This window comes from Euprymna scolopes, chromosome 20 (genome assembly GCF_053919585.1).
Source record: "Euprymna scolopes isolate OS-2025 chromosome 20, ASM5391958v1, whole genome shotgun sequence".
Classification (NCBI taxonomy): domain Eukaryota; kingdom Metazoa; phylum Mollusca; class Cephalopoda; order Sepiida; family Sepiolidae; genus Euprymna; species Euprymna scolopes.
In genome coordinates, this window is record NC_136501.1 from 23,866,035 (window position 1) to 23,886,446 (window position 20,412).

Genomic DNA, 20,412 nt, shown 5'->3' on the forward strand with positions numbered 1-20,412 from the left:
AAAATTTATATATATATATATATATATATGTAAGCCGATACATGAAATATTATATCAATTTCCAAAATTTCATGTTGATGCATTAAATCTATATATCTATAAAAGTGAAATTGTGTGTGTGTGTACATTTCCCTACCAAACTACTCTGTCAATTTTCAATATAGACTCGAGATAAGACATAAGGGGTATGGAGATTTAGGGAAATGTTTTTAATCGATTTTCTGTATTAGTGGTAGTGGATATCCTCTTTAGAGACTGAATGAACTACAAATAACACTGCGGAAAAGAGGATATCCACTACCACTAATACACAAAGGTATTTAACTGGCTGAAAAAATTCCAATAGACCAACTAAGAATCCCAAAAGAACACAACAAAGAACAAATTTTAGCATACGTCTCTACACACAACACAAAAAACCCAGAACTATTCACACAGATAACAAAAACCCTTATCCTCTCAATCAGAACGACAAACTAAACAACATACTTAAAACAACAAAAATAATAAAAAGCAAACGCTAACCCAAAAACTTAAAACACATCCTAACTTCCTCCAAACTCGTCCCATATACTACAAAAGGGATTACAAAATTCAACAAACCGCGATGTGGAGTATGTGACATAATAATAGAAGGTAACACATGCACATTCAAAAACACAGCACAAACGTTCAAAATAAAAAAGGATCTAAATTGCACCTCCAGAAATGTAGTATATGCACTAAGATGCACAACATGCAACAAATCCTACATAGGCGCCACCAAAAATTTCAGCAATAGAGTGGCCTTACATAAGAGCAACATCAAAATTGCAGATAACAGACACCTCTATGTTTCAAAACACGTACACACATGCAGTGGAAACAGCTTCAAAATAATGCCAATCTTCCAAACAGACAATTATTTTTATTTACTTACACAGGAAAAAAACTTCATCACCAGATTCACTCCTGAACTGAACAGAGCCTAATATCATCACACAAAAACATGAAATGCAAGGTACACTCGCATGCACATCCATACACATACACATATACACACCCACGCATAAATCATAACCGACACATTAAAACACACACACGTGCGTGCATACAACCACGCACAGATATAACACCCCTATCTCTAATACAACACACTGAACAATACCAACCCTACTTAACCTCGAAACCAACAGCACTAGGAAACACCTATAACCATAGTATAATATCTGTTCCAACACCTCGCTCCCTCCTCAGTCAGTGGAGGAGAACCCCTCACGACTGAAACAACTATCATCCCTTCTATCATCCCCCTCCCATACCTATACCCCCTCCAATTGCCCCCCCCTCTGGGGAACAAAATCTTCCTCTCACTAGGAACCGATCCTGGGTCTGGCCATAGCCACATGGGGAGACAAATAAATAGAAACATTAAAAAATCCCCTATACATATTTTAAATACACCCCTCTTTCTAAACAAGCATAATATAAAGAATACTCGAAAAGACTAAAACGAAAAATCACAATACTAAAATCCAATAATCCAAAAAATAAATATCCAAATAGAATGAAAGCACCCCTACCCTTATTTCAGAAGAGCTGGTCCCCCCTCCTCACACATACACATTAGTAACGACCTCAGATCACAGTCACCTTCCTAGGAAGCAAATAACCTCATAATACTATAAAACAGTATACATATTCTCAAACCAATAAAAGCAAACACGCACACGCACACACACGCAGGCACACACGCACACAAACACACACACACACTCACACCCTACCCCACACTAAAAGTAAAAGAAAAAGCACTAGCAGAAAGAGAGAGTGACTACAGCCAGGTCAGCGGCCCCGACAAGCCCAACAAAAGAGTAATAAAAATTGAACATGCCAATGTATAATAAACACTTACAAGCCCCCACCCCTTGGAAACACTTCGAATGAACTACGAAAATTGCCATTTTTACATCTCCAACACATTTGAAAATAATTTCTGACGAGGACGCTTCACAGAACGTCTGAAACGCGCGTAAAAACGATTTCAATGACTTAAAAACATTACTACAATGATCCAAACATAATTCTCAATGAAAAACCAAGACACGTAATAATAAAATAATGTTAAAAAAAATACACATTGTTGGTAACTACTCCCTTATTTAAATATACATCTTTCTTTCGTTGGAATTTATTACCCCATTATATATATATATATATATATATATATATATATATATATATAATTATTTTTTTTTTACTATAATAATTAAATACCTACAGACACTAGTGTTTCATCCTTTCGGGATTCTTCAGTGCAGGGTGTCACGATTACTACCAGTCGAACGATTCGAACCCCGCGACACGAGACATCTCTGGCTCGATTAACGGAGGCCGTATCCATTCGGCTACTATTAACCGTGTGAAATAGCGTTGAATTTTAAACATTTTAATTTAAATGTTCATTACGTCAGACAGACAGTGATCAAATCGTTATACGATGATCTACGCATAAGAGCTAAATTGACCGACTTTTAATTCAACTGAAAGTGCTCAACGATAAGAAACGAATTTCTTAAAGGGGCTGTCATAATTATTTTTTTTACTATAATAATTAAATACCTACAGACACTAGTGTTTCATCCTTTCGGGATTCTTCAGTGCAGGGTGTCACGATTACTACCAGTCGAACGATTCGAACCCCGCGACACGAGACATCTCTGGCTCGATTAGCGGAGGCCGTATATATATATATATATATATATATATATATATATATATATATATATATATATATATATATATATATATATATATATATATATATATATAAAGTTATGAACAGTACATAGGGCCCGAGCAAAGCCGGGCTGAACTTCTATTAATTTATATATATATATATATATATATATATATATATATATATATATATATATAATTATTTTTTACTATAATAATTAATTACCTACAGACACTAGTGTTTCATCCTTTCGGGATCTTCAGTGCAGGTTGTCACGATTAATAACAGTCGAACGATTTGAACCCCACAACATGATACATCTCTGGCTCGATTAGCGAAGTCCTAATCCGTTCGGCTACCATTAACCGCGTGAAATAACGTTGAAGTTAAACATCTTAATTTCAAATGTTCATTTACGTCAGTCAGAGAGTGATCTAATCGTTATACGATGATCTATGCATAAGAGCTAAATTGACCGACTTTAATTCAACTGAAAGTGCTCAACGATAAGAAACGAATTTCTTAAAGGGGTTGTCGTATATATATATATATATGTCATATATATGTCATATATATGTGTGTTTATATATATATATATATATATAAAGTCATCCACATATGGTCTGTTTTCCGTATCACAGCTCATCAGTGCAGCTAGACTAGCACACAAGGATTGAACCTACAACCACCTAATTGACAGTCGGTAGTTTTTATATAGACACTTGCTTGCTCTCTGTCTCTGTCTGTCCGTCTGTCTGTCTCTCTCTCTATATATATATATAGAGAGAGAGAGAGAGAGAGGGAAAGAGACAGACAGACAGACAGACAGACAGACAAAGGTGTATCCATAGGTTTATTTCTTCAGAAAACCCTGCGGATTTTTTTTGAAGAGCAAAAGGTCGGAAGATGAAGATGAGATGATTATGCGGGTGGAAGACAGATGTAGAATCGGTGGAAATGTAATTTCAAACGAATAATTTACGAGCAAAATGAAGATGGGAGTCAAGTAGAAACGAACTTGTTGAAATGAAATAACATTTAATTTGTTAAGCAGCTTCCATATCTAGTCAGCTCGTTCTTGGTGGTGAGTGCGTGGTTAGACGCATGGCTATGACAGCGGACAACGAAAAAGGAAATTCAAATCCTATCGTTATGTACGAATACACAGGGAAAGTTATCTGTCAATCTCCTCCAGGCCTATTGCAACTTGTGTTCAAGCAATCAATCAATCGATCTTTGCAATCTAGAAAATTATTATTTTACTCGAAATCTAGTGGAAAAACTTTTGTGTTGCTTATGAAACATTTCTTACATAAAAGACCTTGCTAGTTTTTCTCCACTCTATTATTAGCACTATAGAAGTTGCACGACTGAGCTCCAATCTTCGGTTATACGTCTAAGACATTTACAGCAAGAACTCGTTTCCTACTGCAATGATAAAAAAACTCACCCGTTTTCCTCTGTATTCCTAACGTCAGGCGAAATTTCCTTGACTATACTTCACAGGGACTTCTCGCTCCTATTACATCGGGACTGCTTCTCTGTAGATTATAGCATAGTCGTTTTCTAATACAGTGTCCACAAATTCTTGTCATAAATTGTCACGCATAAGTATTCAAACTTTGTCCACTCCATCAATGATTTAAAGCCTCTCATAATAGTCTTCATATTTCATACAATCTCATTAACCCTAATCTTCGAGTGGCTTTTGTACTTAATAAGTCGTGATCATTTTTTTAAAAGACAAACTTTCAAAAATAGATATATTAAATAATTGATTGTTTTTAAGTTGCTGCATAGGATTAGGTTTTGTTTGGTTGTTGTGTTTAAAGTTATATCGTTTTAAACGTTGTGAGATTAATATCCAAGATGAAAGCAGTTCAACTTCAATAATACATTTTATCGGTGTCAAATATTGATTATGAACCTTGGTTTACATGAAATGCAGTCATAGATTATTAACTGTAGGGAAAATTGTAACTTACCTGAATAGTGTGTGTGTGTGTGTGTGTGTGTGTGTGTGTGTGTAGGGTTTAGTCGCTTGACAAAAAAAAAAGAAAGAAATGGCGACTCACAGTTACTTTTGTAATTGGTGATCACACGTGAGTAATGCAGACTCTCGCTGGTTCTATGCAAATGCGACTATACAAGACGCATAAAAAAACAACAACAAAAAAAAACTGGATAGAAACAGGCTGTCGAGTTGGAAGAAAACGTACTATGGAGACGAACACGTGCAATAGTTTGTTTAAGTGAATTAGAAAAACTGTGGGCGGAAAAGATCGCACAACTTCATTGAAACTAACTTCCAAACTAGAATAATATTTCCTTTGAAAAAATTCCAAAGATTCAACTAAATATCCCAAACCTGACCCAACTTTGTGATGGTATCTTCCGGCATGGTTATGATCATGGGGACTTAACCATTCAATAACAATGAACTTCTTTACATTATAAAAATCCCGAGTCAATACGCCCGAGCGAAAATATCGCAACCTAACGCAAATCAACAGACTGTCTAACTCAACAGTTCGCAAATGTCGACAACGTTTCTTTGTATTCACTTTCTTGTACAATATATTCTTTTTGCCTAACCCTGTTGTTTTGGTCTTCTTTTATGACTATTATCTAGGGATACAACAACTGGTGACGAGGTATCCGAAGCAAAAAAACGTGGTATTGAAAGGACCCTCCTAAACAACATCGACTTACGAAGATATATTCGAACAAACAAAATACTGTTCAAAAACACTATCAACGTTTCATTCAGAGAATCGGTACCGTAGAACCCGGAAGATTAAACGTTTTAGTGATTAGGAAGCAATTCTGAGAATCGAACTCTCCATTCGCAGCACCAACTTTAAAAATTGCAACAACTCTCAGTTCGCCGCATCAAATAAAAAAGATGAAATTGTTCAACGGAAAATATGTTATAAATTAAAAGCATCCGTAATTTGATATTTTTGACTTTTCGGACTTTTGTCTTTTTCTTATATGTGTCTTTTTCTTATATGTGTCTTTTTCTTAGATGTGTCTTTTTCTTATATGTGTCTTTTTCTCCAAGAAAAACAGTAAATGTGACAAAAAAAAACAAAACAAAAAAACAAACGTGTTTGAACTTTTTTGCTAAGAAAAAAATGTGAACTTTAAAGAGTTGAAAGATAGAGAGCGAGAGAAAGAACGAGAGAGGGAAGGAAGGAGGAAGGGAGGGGGTGTAATTTTTGTTTTTTTCGTACCGTTGTATCGTTGCTTCATTTAAGAAAATTAATGACGAATTTGAAAGACTTTTATATCCAGCATCCTATCGAAAGTTAATTTAATTAGATGGGCAAAATTTACCGTATATGTCTAAAAGAAGTTAAAAGAAGTAAAAAAAAAAAAATCCGTATTTGCACTGACTTCGGCACAGATTTGAACTCAGTACTAAAAGAATAGCAGTGCACACTTCCTTGGCCAGAAGAAGTTTTCACTAAGTTCAACTGGTGAAAGATCTTCTCTAAAGTCGATCTGAGTTATGCATACCTTCAAATTCCAGTCGAGGAAAATAACTTGAAGTTGCTTTGTATTGATTCCCATAAGAGGTTATTTAAATTCAAAAGATTAGCTTTTAGAGTTAAGATAGCGCCCGCCGTTTTTCAAGAAATTATGGATACTATATTGGGCAGTTATGATTTTGGAATAGCATACTTGGGCGATATTGCCATAAGGGAGACCAGAGGACAACATCGAGATCATTCCTAAAATGGATTCTCTCGAATAGAGGATTTGAGTTTAAAAATAAAAGGATAGTGTGATTTCTTCATGGAGGAAATAAAATACTTTGGACACAGCATCGACCAAAACATTTAAAGATCAGACCCGAGGAGGACCAGAGCTATAAATGATATACTAGTACTCTAAAATATTATAGAGTTTTGGGGGTTCGCGAACTATTAATAGACAGTAGTCATTCACAATATGCACGAACCACGGGTCACACTGAACGAGCTAATAAAAAAAATGGACATGGGCAATTAAATGCCAGGCGTCAGTCGATAAAAAAATAATTAAAAACTCACTGATGTCAGATCTTTTTCTTACGCATTATGGCCCATAGTTGGATACAATAGTTGTTAGCGATACGAGCTAATACGGAATAGGGGTCTTTATTTTACATAAAATGCCGGGCGGAAGTAAAAACTCGATTGCACACACGTCAAAATCTCTGCTTCCTGTAGAAAAACACTATTTACATATCGAGAAAGAAGCGCTTGCAATAATCTTCGCAGCTACAAAGTTCCTCCGATATATTCACGGACAATTCTTTATACTTTGAACCTACTGTAAATCTCTATTGACCATCTTTGTGTCGAAGAAAGAGTTACTAGTCTTCACAGCAAACAAACTGCTGAGAGGAAATACTTCTGTTGAATTACAATTTCAAGTTAGATAATTTTTCTTCCAAGCAGATCAGTCATGCGGAGGGACTTTCAAGGTCGATTCCAAAATAGAGTGAACTTATTGAAGACTCGATAGTGAAATTAAAACCATGATGCGCAATAATATCAGAAACTTTCCAGTCACACTTCATGAAGTTAAACGTTAAGCACAAAAAGATTAATTACTTAGTTCTACATAACAGAAAATCACAAATAAAGGCCAGCAAATATAGGGCATTTTTTCTATGTGTGTCAACGCACATGGAAAAACTGTCCTATATTTGATACTTCTAATATATTCTACTATACAGCGAGAGGATTGTCATAAAAACGCATTATAAAAATGGATAATAAAAGATTTTCATATGGGTCACCTAGGAATAAACATAAGCAAGAACCTCATATGTAGTTACGTATATTGGCCGATGATGGACAAAAGCATCAAAAACACGGTCGAATCATGCAAATATTGTACTTTGATGGTAAAGACATCCTGAATAACTTTTAAGCCATGGACCAAAACAGACCAACTCTGGTTTAGAATTCATATAGATTTCACATAGCCACTTGGTGATTGGTATTACTTAATTGTGGTTGAAAGCTACACAAAATGGCCAGAAGTGTTCAGATATAAGAGACCCACTATAGAGGTAGTTATTAATTTCTATCATGAATCATTTGCCTGGTTTGGAGTGATATACTGCTTAGTAAGTGACAACGAGGTTCAATTTGTGTCCATGGACTTCAAGTAGTTCTTTGAGACTTTATAAATTTATTATGTCACGACTACATAGTACTATCCACAATCAGATGGCCAAGCGGAACTCTTCATTGACACTTTAAAATGAGTAACCAAGAAAGCAGGCGGCAAAAAGTTACAAAAACTATATATTTTTCTGGAAACTGGGCACAATAAACAAAATCGAAAATATATTGTACATCAGTCAAGATTTTAAATACATGAATGAAAGACACGGTAATCAAATAAGAAAGTGTCCGTTTGATAATCCAAACTAAGCACTTAACGAAAATGATGTCATTGTGACGGCATAGGACACTTTCGACATTAAACCCCCCAAACCAGCTCAAAAACGCCGCCTATCGGGAAGGAAAATGACGTTCTACGGATCTTTTAACTATCGATCGAAAGAGGAAAAAGTACCTCTTACGGAATAAAAGCTGCGAAAGGATTCTTATGAGGTCTTATCCATTCATTTTTCTAACAATTCTTCTAATAATGGACTCTTCTAACCATTATAAAACTCATAGATTTAATACTCTTGTGGGAAAATACCGCAGCCTAATGCGTGAGTAGATATTGTCATCAAATCTGTTGCCAAGGCCGCTGGAAAAATGGTGGGATCTTTCTATCGATCCGGTAGATATCTCACTGCTGATGCTATTCTCTATCTATATAAGAGCCAGGTACGTCCAAGGATGGAATACTGTTGCCACATCTGGACAGGAGCTGCTAGAAAGGACTTGTCCTGCCTTGATAGAGTTCAAAATAGACTTCGTAGCCTCGTAGGAGATGTCCTTTTCTCCTCCTTGCAACCTCTATCTCACAGAAGAGATGTTGCGAGTTTGTCTCTGATGTATCGTTATTTTCATGGAAGTGTTCAACTGAGCTTCAATCTCTGGTCCCCCCCTCGCCAAACTTTCACAAGAAACACTCGTCTAGCTGTAAACACTATCAATAATTTCCCCCACTCTTTATCTGTGCCTAAACCTAAACGTAGATTCCATGAACAAAGCTTCTTTCTTAGAACTGCACGCCTGTGGAATTGTCTTCCGTTTTCCTGCTTTCCGGCTGACTACAATATGGTTGTGTTCAAGTCTAAAGTAAATAAGTTCTTGATGAGCCGTTCCATATAAGTTATCAAATTTACCAAATTTTCATTACTAATGATTACTATATTGTCCAATTTCTACTGTACACTCTTTAACCCTTATCCTTGAGTGGCCTCTGGGCCTTGATAATGTGGTGATGCCTATGTAAAAAAAAACCCCAAAAAACCCCAAAAAAACCCCTCAAAAGTCGGTAAATACCGATCACATTTCTTTGTATTCACTTTCTTACATAATATATTCTTTTCTAATTAACACTGTTGTTCAAGTCTTCTTTTATGACATTTCCCCCCGGGACAAAACAGTTTTTTAAGGAGCCAGAAAAGTCGACACAGAGACTGCTACATACGATAAAGTCAAAATACCCCCCCCAAAAAAAATGTAGAACAACAAAGTAGTAAGCCTAAGTCTAATTATATGAAAAATATTTTTCAAAAAAGTTTTCAAATAAACCTTTGCTTTTGCGGCAAAAAACATGTAAATAACTGCGAAAGAAAAAATATTCAGTTTCAATAAAAACAGTTTTTATCAAGAAAATATTCAAGCAAATAATCTTTTCTCTATGTACGACGAGAAAACTTACAAATAAATATTTTTACGACTAAAACATGAAAATAAAAATGATTTTTTTTTATTTCAAAGACAGTTACCGGTTTAAACAAATATGTTTCTTTCCTGTAAATCCTATCGTTGTGAGAGAGATTTTCTTTTTCTATTAATATGTGTCTGTTCAATAAATCTTTTGACATGCTATAACCCATTTGTGATTAAAAAATTCTTGTTGCAATAACTTCCAAAATTTCATTGAAAGCTGTCGTCTGCTGACAGTAATTGCTTAATCGCAATTGCGCGTACAGCCTGTTAGATGATACGACACGAAATTGGGTCAAATTCTGAATATGTACGAATCTGTATTTTTAGATTAATCGGACAATTGTTTTCATCTTGATTGTTATCTGCACAACATTTCGGTCGATGTAACCCCCGACATTTATCAGGTGTTTAACTTGCCATTTTTTTTTGCAGGATAAAAGAGGGTAGCTCTGCACTCAAAACTTTCGAATTTTTGGATCTAGTCGGGAATAAGTTTACGCGAATTATAAAGATAATTTAATCATCGGAAACTGTAGGAATATAATTTTAAACTTACTATGATTAAAATTTTAATTAAATCCATCAACTAATTGTAAGTTCTTAGAAACATGATATTTACGAAACTAAGAGCTTGCTTGTTTCAGTATGGCCAATCAAGTGCTATTTATTTTTTTAACCAGATGTAATTCTTTGATATATTATCATTATGACTGAAAGCAGATAAAAAGGAGGAAAAAGAAAAGAAAGCAAGATAACATATCAAAAAATTAAAACCTACATCTGGTTAAAAAAAAAATGAATACCACTCGATTAATGATACTGAATCCAGCAACCTCTTAGTTTAAAAAATATTGTGTTTTTACGAACTTTCAATTGGTTGATGAATTTAATTTAAAATTTCATCATAATAATTACAAATTATATCCCCTAGGATTCCCTGATAATTAGATTATCTTTAGAATTCGTGTAAACTTACTACCAACTAGATCCAAAAATTCGAAACCTTAGCGTGCAGAGCTACCCTCTTTTTATCTTCTAAAAATCGCGAATTAGACACCTACATTACATCGACCAAAATGTTGTGCGGATAGCACCCAATATGAGAACAATTTTCCGATTAATCCAAATAATATAAACATTAATATCTCATCTCAAAAATTCAAAATTGTAATGTACTGAATTTGTAAAAACAAATGTTTCTGGTGGACACTTACCCGGAAATTGTCATTCATGAATCCATAGATGATCGGATTCATAAAACTATTGGCCATTGCCAGCCAATGGATGATAATGTACAAAATGGTCAGCGTTCTGCGATGGTCTTTAACCAGCGTCGGATTGTAGTCCAAGACCATGGTAAAGATGTGAATCGGGAGCCAGCAACTTCCGAAGAGAAACACAATAGTCACCAACATCTTGACAACCTGAAATGAGAATTAGAGTGAAAGAAACTCCGATAATTCATTAGAATCTAGTTATATTTTGTATTATTACAAGAATAACATTTTGGATACACTGATAACGTTTCGGCCGATGTAACCTTCGACCGTAGGGTGCATCTTGTCGAACTCGGGTATCTTTATGCTGATCTCGGCAGTCTATACGAAATTATGAACTGCTCCCTATATGTTATCCAGGAGAGTACTTTTTTCTCATTCCGTTAGTCGTCCAGGGTGAAATCAACGAAATCATAACGAGAATGATAACCGAAGCGAAAATAGTAGTCTGAATAATTCAAATAATACAAATTACCAATCCTCAACTATAAAACACAACATTTCTTCTTGTTTTAATATTACCATTTACTATTTAGTATTGTGACGTTAAAATATGTGCTTTTGGTATTTATTTCTGATGCGCCCGGCATTGCACGGTCACAAAATATGCTTAAATATAATATGTTAATGTATACAGATTTTATATATATATATTATATATAGTCAATTCTCTATTGATTATTGCATATTATATTGTACCCAATATGCAGTAGTTATTTCTAAAGTAAATAAAATATAATTAGGGTGCCATCAGCAACAATCAAAACTGAAACCAAAACTTGTAAACTTGTAAACAATTCTTGGTAAAATTATGTTTTACACGATTCAAGCAGACAAGCAAGCAAGCAACAACGCCTGGACGGTCCATAGAGTTTTATGATTACTAATATATATATATATATATATATATATATATATATATATATATATATATATATATATATACAGAGAAAGATATATAGATAGATATATATATATATAGATAGATAGATAGAGAGAGAGAGGGAGAGAGAGAGAGAGAGAGAGAGAGAGAGAGAGAGAGAGAGAGAGGGTAAGCTTGTTGGTTATCATGAATCGTTAAAAAATATTTGTTTTCCAGATAAATGGCGTCACATAAACGCGCTATTATGCACGAAGCGTTTGCAATGACGGCCACCATTATTACTAGACTTCCCATAAATGTATCAAATAATTCGTTGAAGTCAGATTTTATTCTCTATTTATATTTTCCATTCCAACTCGTGTTTATCTGTTTTTAAACAGTGACTTAGACATATTTATTTGCTGAGATATGTCCAGGTTCTAAATTGCCCAAATAAAAAGTAAAAAAAAAAGGAAACGACAGTTTATGTTTTATCACGTCTACTAAACGAAATGATGGAGAAGTAATTGCCCCGGAGTTTGGCAAGAGAAAAACCATTTTTTGACTCTAACAACTGCATCTGCTATTATTTTCTCCAGTTAAAATGTACATGAATGTTTTATTTCATTTTTATTTTTTATTTCTTGTGATGACTGCAATTTTCCCCCCATTCATTCATCTAATAACCGCACAATCGATTGCCATTTACAAGGAGAAAAGTGAGAATTTAGGGGGCTATGTACAAATAGAAACTATACAGGAGAAACTGTGAAGGTCTGACCAGCGTCTGTCCAACGTCATCTTGAAGCCTTGTAGTGTGGGCTGGTTTATGAGCTCATCGGATAGAGTGGGATCGGATAGATCCCACTCAGACCGAGAACGCTGCTTGGCGTCTAAGGTAGACCTTTTTTGCGAGCCCACGGAGCCCGCGATCCAAGGCAGGGGTGGAGAACAAGTCCAGGTCCAGACCGCACCGTCCATGAAAGATGTTGTAGGCGAGGATGAGGTTGCCTTCAACACTCCTGCGCTCAAGGAGAAAAAGATTTAGAGCCCTCAAATGTGTGTAGTAAAAACTTAAGTTAGAAATACTGACAATGGAAAGAGTCCGAAGAATTACAAAAATAATAAAACTAAATTTTAAAAACTTTTATTTACCTGATTCAAAGCATTTCACAACTAGAACATAAAGGGTAACTATGATGAGCTGCTAGATTTATAGGGATATCATCAGAATAGAGTTGTGAACTAAGATATTTGTTCACTTTACATTTAGATTTCTGCATGTCATTATAGTAAGAAAAAACAAGAAGAAAGAATTTCAAAGGCAAGCGATCGTAGGAAAGAAGCTATTGAGGTAGAACGTTTTCCGGAATCTGGTACCTCTAAAGTAAAAAAGCAGTAAACAACCCTTTCAGAATACCATTATATATATATATATATATATATATATATATATATATATATATATATATATATATATAAGGTAAAATGATATATTCCCCCAAACATCTGATCTAGTCTTGATGGAGAGGAGACAAAAACTTGTTGCTATGGTTTCAAATGATCTGAATTAACAGCAAAGGGAGACTTCTTATATGTTTATCCCCTTTCGTTTGGAAATAGAGTACGACTATGAATATCTCCAGTATCAAATAATCTTTATACACTACGAAATTTACCTTATGTTTGAAAACCAAAGAGGGGAGATATAACACATGAGAAATATTTGGAATCAAGTCTCCCCTTGCTCTTATTTCAGATCATTTGAAACTAATGAATGATTCAGGGTCGCCTGATGACGTCGCATTGACTGAAAGAGATGCCTGTTTATAGCGACCTAAAGTAACTGTTTGTGACTGTTTACCTTCGAATAAATAATAATAATAATAATAATAATAATAATAATAATAATAATAATAATAATAATATATTTTACTTTTGTTATCGACCACTATCTAACAACCTCGTTGAGTTTATTAGTTTCTACTTTTGAATATCTCAAGCCTGGATATATATATATATATATATATATATATATATATATATATATATATATATATATATACAGAGAGAGAGAGAGAGAGAGAGAGAGAGAGAGAGAGAGAGAGAGAGAGAGAAACCGCTATAGACATTTCGAAGCTAAATGCTTCTTATTAAAAGAGAATAGAAAGTCGGCATTATACAAAAATAAGGCTAAAACAACAATAGCGACGTCATATACATTTAAATTAGAAAAAAAAAAACCCGGAAAAATTGAGGAATAATATGACGGCGAAAAAGGAAAGAGAGCATGAAAGAAGGTCAAAATTAGAATAAAGAAGGAAGGAAATAATGAGGAATTTAGAACAAAAAAGGGGACTAAAGAAGAAAAATATGAAATGACTGAAAAAAAAAGAAAAATTATAATTAAATCTGCTCAAGAATACTCCAAAGAAGATAAGAGTACGCCGAAATAAAATGTATCAAAAATAAAAATCCGGTACAATCGTGGGCAAAATACTCCTGAAGAAAGTTTTTAATGCCTGTAATTGATTCGAAGAGATACCGAAGATGTAATCCAGTTTTGGATTCTTGATTAAAGAGATCCTCACAAAAATATAGTTTGTCGGTGCCTTTGAAAACTTATTCTTATTCTTATATTTTATTATTCTTATTTGAATATTAACTTTTTCAGGTTAATTTCTCTCTCTCTCTCTCTCTCTCTCTCACACACACACACACACACATATGTGTAGATGTATGTATCTATAAAAGTGAAAATGTGTGTGTGTGTGTGTGTCTGTGTACATTTCACTACCAAATAACTGTCAATTTTCGGTCTAGAGACTCGATATTTGACATAAGGGGTATTGTGATATGGGAAAATATTTTTAATCGGTTTTCGGCCAGTAATTTGGCTGTCAAGAGGTCAAAGTTCAACGATTTGACCTTTGAAAACTCTACCAAACTCCTCCGCCAATTTTGGGTCTAAACACTTGAAATTTTAAATGTAGGTTACTTGTACACGTTTTAATTTGATTTGAGCATCACCCCAAATAAATGTTATGGGGTCAAAATTGGAGTCAAAGTTTTGAAAGAAATTGACCTCTGCAGTCTCTACCTAACTAATTACTCAGCCAATTTCTGGTCTAAACATTTGAAATTGTTCATAAAGGGTATTCAGAGATAGGGTAAGCCTTTTAATCGGCTTGGGTGGAAAATTTGAACGGCCAAGCGATCAAAGTTTAAAAGATTTGACCTTTGTGGTGTCTAGCAAACTGCTCAGCCTATTTTGGATCTAAACAATTGAAATTTATACATAACGGGTATTCAGACATGCAAGCATTTTAATCAGTTTTGAGGCGGAAATTTGGCTGCCAAAAAGTCAAAGTTGAAATGGTCGACCTTTGCAGATTCTACCAAATTCTTCCGCCAATTTTGGGTCTAAAGAATTGAGATTTTAGATATAGGTAACTCGGACATGGGTAAAACTTTGTATTTTGATTTGAGACCAAAATAATAAATGTTAAGTGTTCAAAATTGGGGTCAAAGTTTAAAAAAAAATTACCTCTGAAGTCTCTACGAAATTACCCAGACAAATTTTGGTCTAAATATTCGAAATCTTCATAAGGTGTATTCACACGTAGGGCAAGTTATGAACATACGACCCAAGCAAAGCTGGGCTGAACTGCTAGTATATACAGGGTGTCTCAATAAAATGTATACACTCTTTAAATTATCTCAGCTTGCCACATGAATACGCCATGCCACGTTTCCAAGAGATGTTTAAGAATAAAGAATGGCACTTCCAGCAGGATGGAGCACTTCCCCACTATCATCATGACGTAAGAGCATATTTTGATATTCACTTGTGAAACAGATAGGACGAAGAGGAAGTATCGAGTACTGTCCACGCTCACCGGATTTGACACACCCCTCCTACAATGGATATTTCTCTTTTTGGAGGTGGGTGGGAATGTTAAACACAGGGTTCGCACCACAAAACTAGCTACAATGAATGAGTTGAAAGCAACCATTGAAAGAAGATGTGTCAACATACCAATTGCACTGATTAGGAACGTTTTCGATTCAATCAGTGAGCGTTGTCAGCCGTTCATGGACCACAATGGCCAATAATTTGAACACTTTCGATAATTAACTGGTTTCTATATTTGTTCACAGTATTTTGATGTATGAAACGTTTTTTTCTTATAATAAATCTTGGTTTTATGGTCATTTAAAGAGTGTATACTTTTTATTGGGACACCCAGTATATATATATATATATATATATATATATATATATATATATATATATATATATATATATATATATACGTATTTATATGTGTGTATGTATTTATGAATGTGAATTTTTCTGCCATGTCGGCTTACAAAAATTCTTAGCTCATGAATGTATAGCAATTTCGATTCTCAGATGCCAGTGAAACTCCCGTAATTCTTTCTCTGATGAACAACAAAATTATAAGCGACGTCAAATAATTGTCAAAGCTGTCGCCAAATTCCCCAAGAATCTCCTCCTGACAACATTTCACTTATAAAAACTCATATCCTTATGAAAGTGTTCAATTATTACCAAAGGGAAAAGTGCTTTTCATCACGTTGGAAGACTCTATTAGTCTATTCGGTATTTAATATACTGGAGATCGGCCATCTTCACATCAATATAAATCGATCAATTTCCTCTGCGCCATTAATAGTGTTGGGACACTTAATCGCAATTGTAACCGACAATAAAAAACAATGGGAATTGTTGGGGTATTGGAATCAGAAAAAAAATGAATTTAATTTTCAATTTTCAAAACAATTGATTTAATTTTGTTTTACGGTTTAATTCTCCATTGCTCCCATTAGTGATAAAATGATACATATTTCTTGTTTTAAAACTTTCAGAAAAGCTAAAATTGATATATAACAAGAATAAATTTAGGTAAAAGTGTGACTATATCTTCACTTACTTAAAAATGATTAGCGAGGGTGGGGAAGAGGCGCCTGACTTTGCCCCGTCGTAAAATACGCTTAAATATGAAATTTTAATTTACCCAGATTTCGTTTATATTATGATAGAGTTGTGATTTCAAAAGTAACAAAAAAAGAATTCGGGTAGCATCAGCTAGAAACAAAACCGAAACCAAAACTGTAGCATTCAAAGCTGGTGACGTTACCACTGTACCAACCTAACACGCATATAAACTAATTAAAAATAAACCAAGATGAATATAAAAAATGCATAAATTGCATATATTTTTTTTAATTTTGACCCATTTTTGACCCCTTAAAAATTATTTTACTCGGCTAAAGACCCATAAAAGAACGGTCCATAAAAAAAATCCAATCATCTGAGGTCTCTAGCGCCGCCCTGCGACTTTTAGTTTCGGAAGAGACAGTTTGAAAATATGGAGGCAAACAGACAGACAGACAGACAGACATAGTGCGTTTTATAAATTTGATTTACAACGATAGATAAATAATGGGGAAGATTAAAGGGAAGATAATCGAGAGTATTATCTATCAGTAAATGCTGCTCAGTAGCTCAGATATTTTAAAAAGTCCTTTGATATGTAAAGGCAGTATTTGTGATAATCGCGAGAACAACGCAAATATCCTGAGATTATTTACGAGTAAACTGAAATAACCTCATTTTATAATTGACGACACAAATTATTCATCACGTACTGGCCAAAAATAATAAAAAATAATTAAAAAACACAATAGGTAATCTTTGAACAATACAAATGAATTGAACTCAACTAAATCAACTAAATCATATAACTGCTTGAATAAATGGGAATATTCACTTAATAGAAATCGTTTGATAACTTCTGTACCATAATCAAACTACAATATCCACCAAAGAGTACACAAATATTGGTGTATAGTACGGTGTGGATTGGCACCCAAAGCAGTGATATTACATAGTGAGGTGAGAGATATTGTTATTGTAACCTCACCGTTATAAACATATAAATTGTATGTATATTGTTTAACCAGGGGATATGATATCAACGTATAAACTGAGTCATGGTGTATCAGAGAGTTATCACACGGGTATATATTACAGTTCATATATAAGAATAATGATATATGCTTCATACCTTTCTTTCTTCATGAGTTCTTCAAGAGTTCTTCTATCTTCACTTGCTTGCGTGATGAAACATGAAATGATCAACATCATAACCAATTGAGACATCTGTTCTTCCTTCTTTTGTGAAACCACAGAACAACACTTTATATTTTTATAATATAAATTTATTTCAGTTGTCTCAAATGGTCTTCACAAAAGTCTACAATTCTTGTCTACATGTTTATTCTTCCCAGCCTCGCTTCCTGGCTTCAACTACGTCTGTTAACTTGTGTGATCAAACTCCAATTCGCGACTAACTAAAGCTCCCAACCGCTTGACCCCAGTTCCGTTACGTCATCATTCAAAAATCACACGTATCCCTTATGTGTGACCTTTCTACGTCTGCCTGACCAAGGTTATTTTGTTTATATTTAATCTAGCTAATTTATGTAAACACCTTCAGCTTAAACCCATTGCTACATTTTTTCAATAAACGATATATAACTCCCAATATATACTATTTTAAGAATATGATTGAATAGATAGATAAATAGATAGATAGACAGATAGATCGATAACTAATTAACTTTTCGCAATGTTAATTATCACTGGTCTTAAATGCTACTTCGAGAATCCAAACTATAAAAGAAAAACATCACTTTATATTATAATGATCTAACTGAAAAAAAATTTACAACAACTGTGAAATGGAGTATCCTGTGAAAAGCTAAAATATGTACCGACCTTAACTCACCTTATAACTTATGTCTTGCTGAAAAATGATATATTACGAGATTCACAGATAAAGATAAGTTACTAAATATAAAAAAAACAAGAAACCTCTTTAAATTGTAGGCATTATAAAAAAAGACCTCCTCGGCAACCTAAACATTATTTTGTAAACCAAACATAATTATTTATCACATAATATTCCTCTTAGTATAACTATTTTCACTCTATTATCAGTTATTAACTTCAATTTATCTCAGATCTGAACAATAATATACCACCTCAACCCATCCCATTAGGTTCCACATATTTAACTGTTTTGCAGGTATGGTGTCGATATACGTATTTACATGCATAAGGTCAGCATACTTTCATAGGCGTGGATTTATATTAGGTTGGTGCCAAAACAATATCGTTTTTGTCACATATGTTAATTTATATAAGATTTCTAGATTTAATGCATTGATATATATACATATATATATATATATATATATATATATATATATATATATATATATATATATATATATAATTTTGAAGCGCGGTTTTTCGCTCTATCGAATCGTGTTATTCGTTACCGTTCTCAATCTCTTCAGTCATTTTTTGCAGGCTTTTCAACAGCATGGGCAAAATTCAAATCCGCACGATTTTATTGTTCCAGTCCAAACTAGACCGAAAAACTGCCGAGACAGCTCATCATATCAATGATGCATTTGGCCCAGGAACCACTAACGAAAGTGTGATACAACGGTGGTTCAAGAGATTTCGCAATGATGGCGAGATCCTCCAAGATGAAGACGATCGCGGCCAGCCGACTGTGGTTGATAACGAACATCTGAAAGCCTTAATTGGAGCTGATCTTCGCAAAACCACCTGAGAAGTTGCTGTTCAACAGTCGGTAGTCACAAGTTATCAAGGCCCGGAAGCCACTCGGGGATAAGGGTTATTGCGTGTACAGTAAACAATGGGATAGTATCGTAGTAATCGTTAGTAATAGAGATTTGATAAAGTGTCTTACTTAAAGGAGCGGTTTATCAGAAATTTGTTTATGTTGGACTTGAAGACTTCCAAGACAAACGGAAGAGAGTTCCACATGCGTGTACTTCTAAGAAAGAAGTTTTGTTCATGGAATCTACGTTTTGATTTAGGTACAGATAAAGAGTGGGGAAAATTATTGACAGTGGTTTCAGTTAGACGGGTGTTTTTTGTGAAAGATTGGCGAGGGGGGACCAGAGATTTGAGCTAAGACGAGCACCTGCCATGAAAATAATAATAAAACAAAGACAGGCTTGCAGCGTCTCTTCTGTGGGAGAGAGGTTGCAGGGAAGAGAAAAGGGAATCCCCCACTAACCACGAAGTCTATTTTGTACTATGTAAAGGAAGAATCGGCTGTTTTTAGCAGCTCCTACCCAGATGTGGCAAAAGTACTCCATCCTTGGACGTAATTGGATTTTATATAGGTAGAGAATTGCATCAGCAGTGAGATATCTTCTGGAGCAGTAGAAGGATCCCACCATCCTCCCAGCGACCTTGGCAACAGACCTGATGTACGTGTCCATTTCAGATCAGGAGTAAAGGTCAAACCCAGAAGCTTATTAAAACATGGAGCCCCCCCCCAAGACGAGAGCCATCCATTTCAATTGATGGCAGATGGGTATCAGAGCGTTGATGATGTAAAGATAGGAGCTTGATTTTAGATGCATTAAAAGTAACCATCCACCTCTTCCCTCACTGTCCCACGTGCTCAAGATCAGAGGAGAAAAAAATCAGAGAGCACTTTGACATTTACGGCCTTTGATGTGTTGCCATAGATGGTCGTGTCATCAGCATAGATATCAACGAATGATTTAAGTATGTGTCTTGGCAGATCATTGATGTAGACCAGGAAGAGAGTTCGG

General features: G+C 34.6%; 2 protein-coding genes across 3 annotated transcripts in view; one reads left to right on the top strand and one right to left on the bottom strand.

Annotated features, from left to right (window-relative positions):
- LOC145241368 (testis-expressed protein 47-like) overlaps positions 1-5,431 on the top strand; it is a 381,126-nt gene extending 375,695 nt beyond the window's left edge. Inside the window, exon 8 of the mRNA XM_080104242.1 lies at positions 5,352-5,431. Within this exon, the coding sequence (XP_079960368.1) occupies positions 5,352-5,416 (65 nt within the window). The 3' untranslated portion in view covers positions 5,417-5,431. The remainder of the gene's footprint in view (positions 1-5,351) is intronic.
- Positions 1-20,412, bottom strand: part of LOC145241367 (RYamide receptor-like) — a 735,032-nt gene that overhangs the window by 9,792 nt on the left and 704,828 nt on the right. For both annotated transcript variants that reach the window (XM_080104240.1, XM_080104241.1), the window contains one exon: positions 10,794-11,003. In XM_080104240.1, coding sequence (XP_079960366.1) covers positions 10,794-11,003 — 210 coding nt within the window. The remainder of the gene's footprint in view (positions 1-10,793; positions 11,004-20,412) is intronic.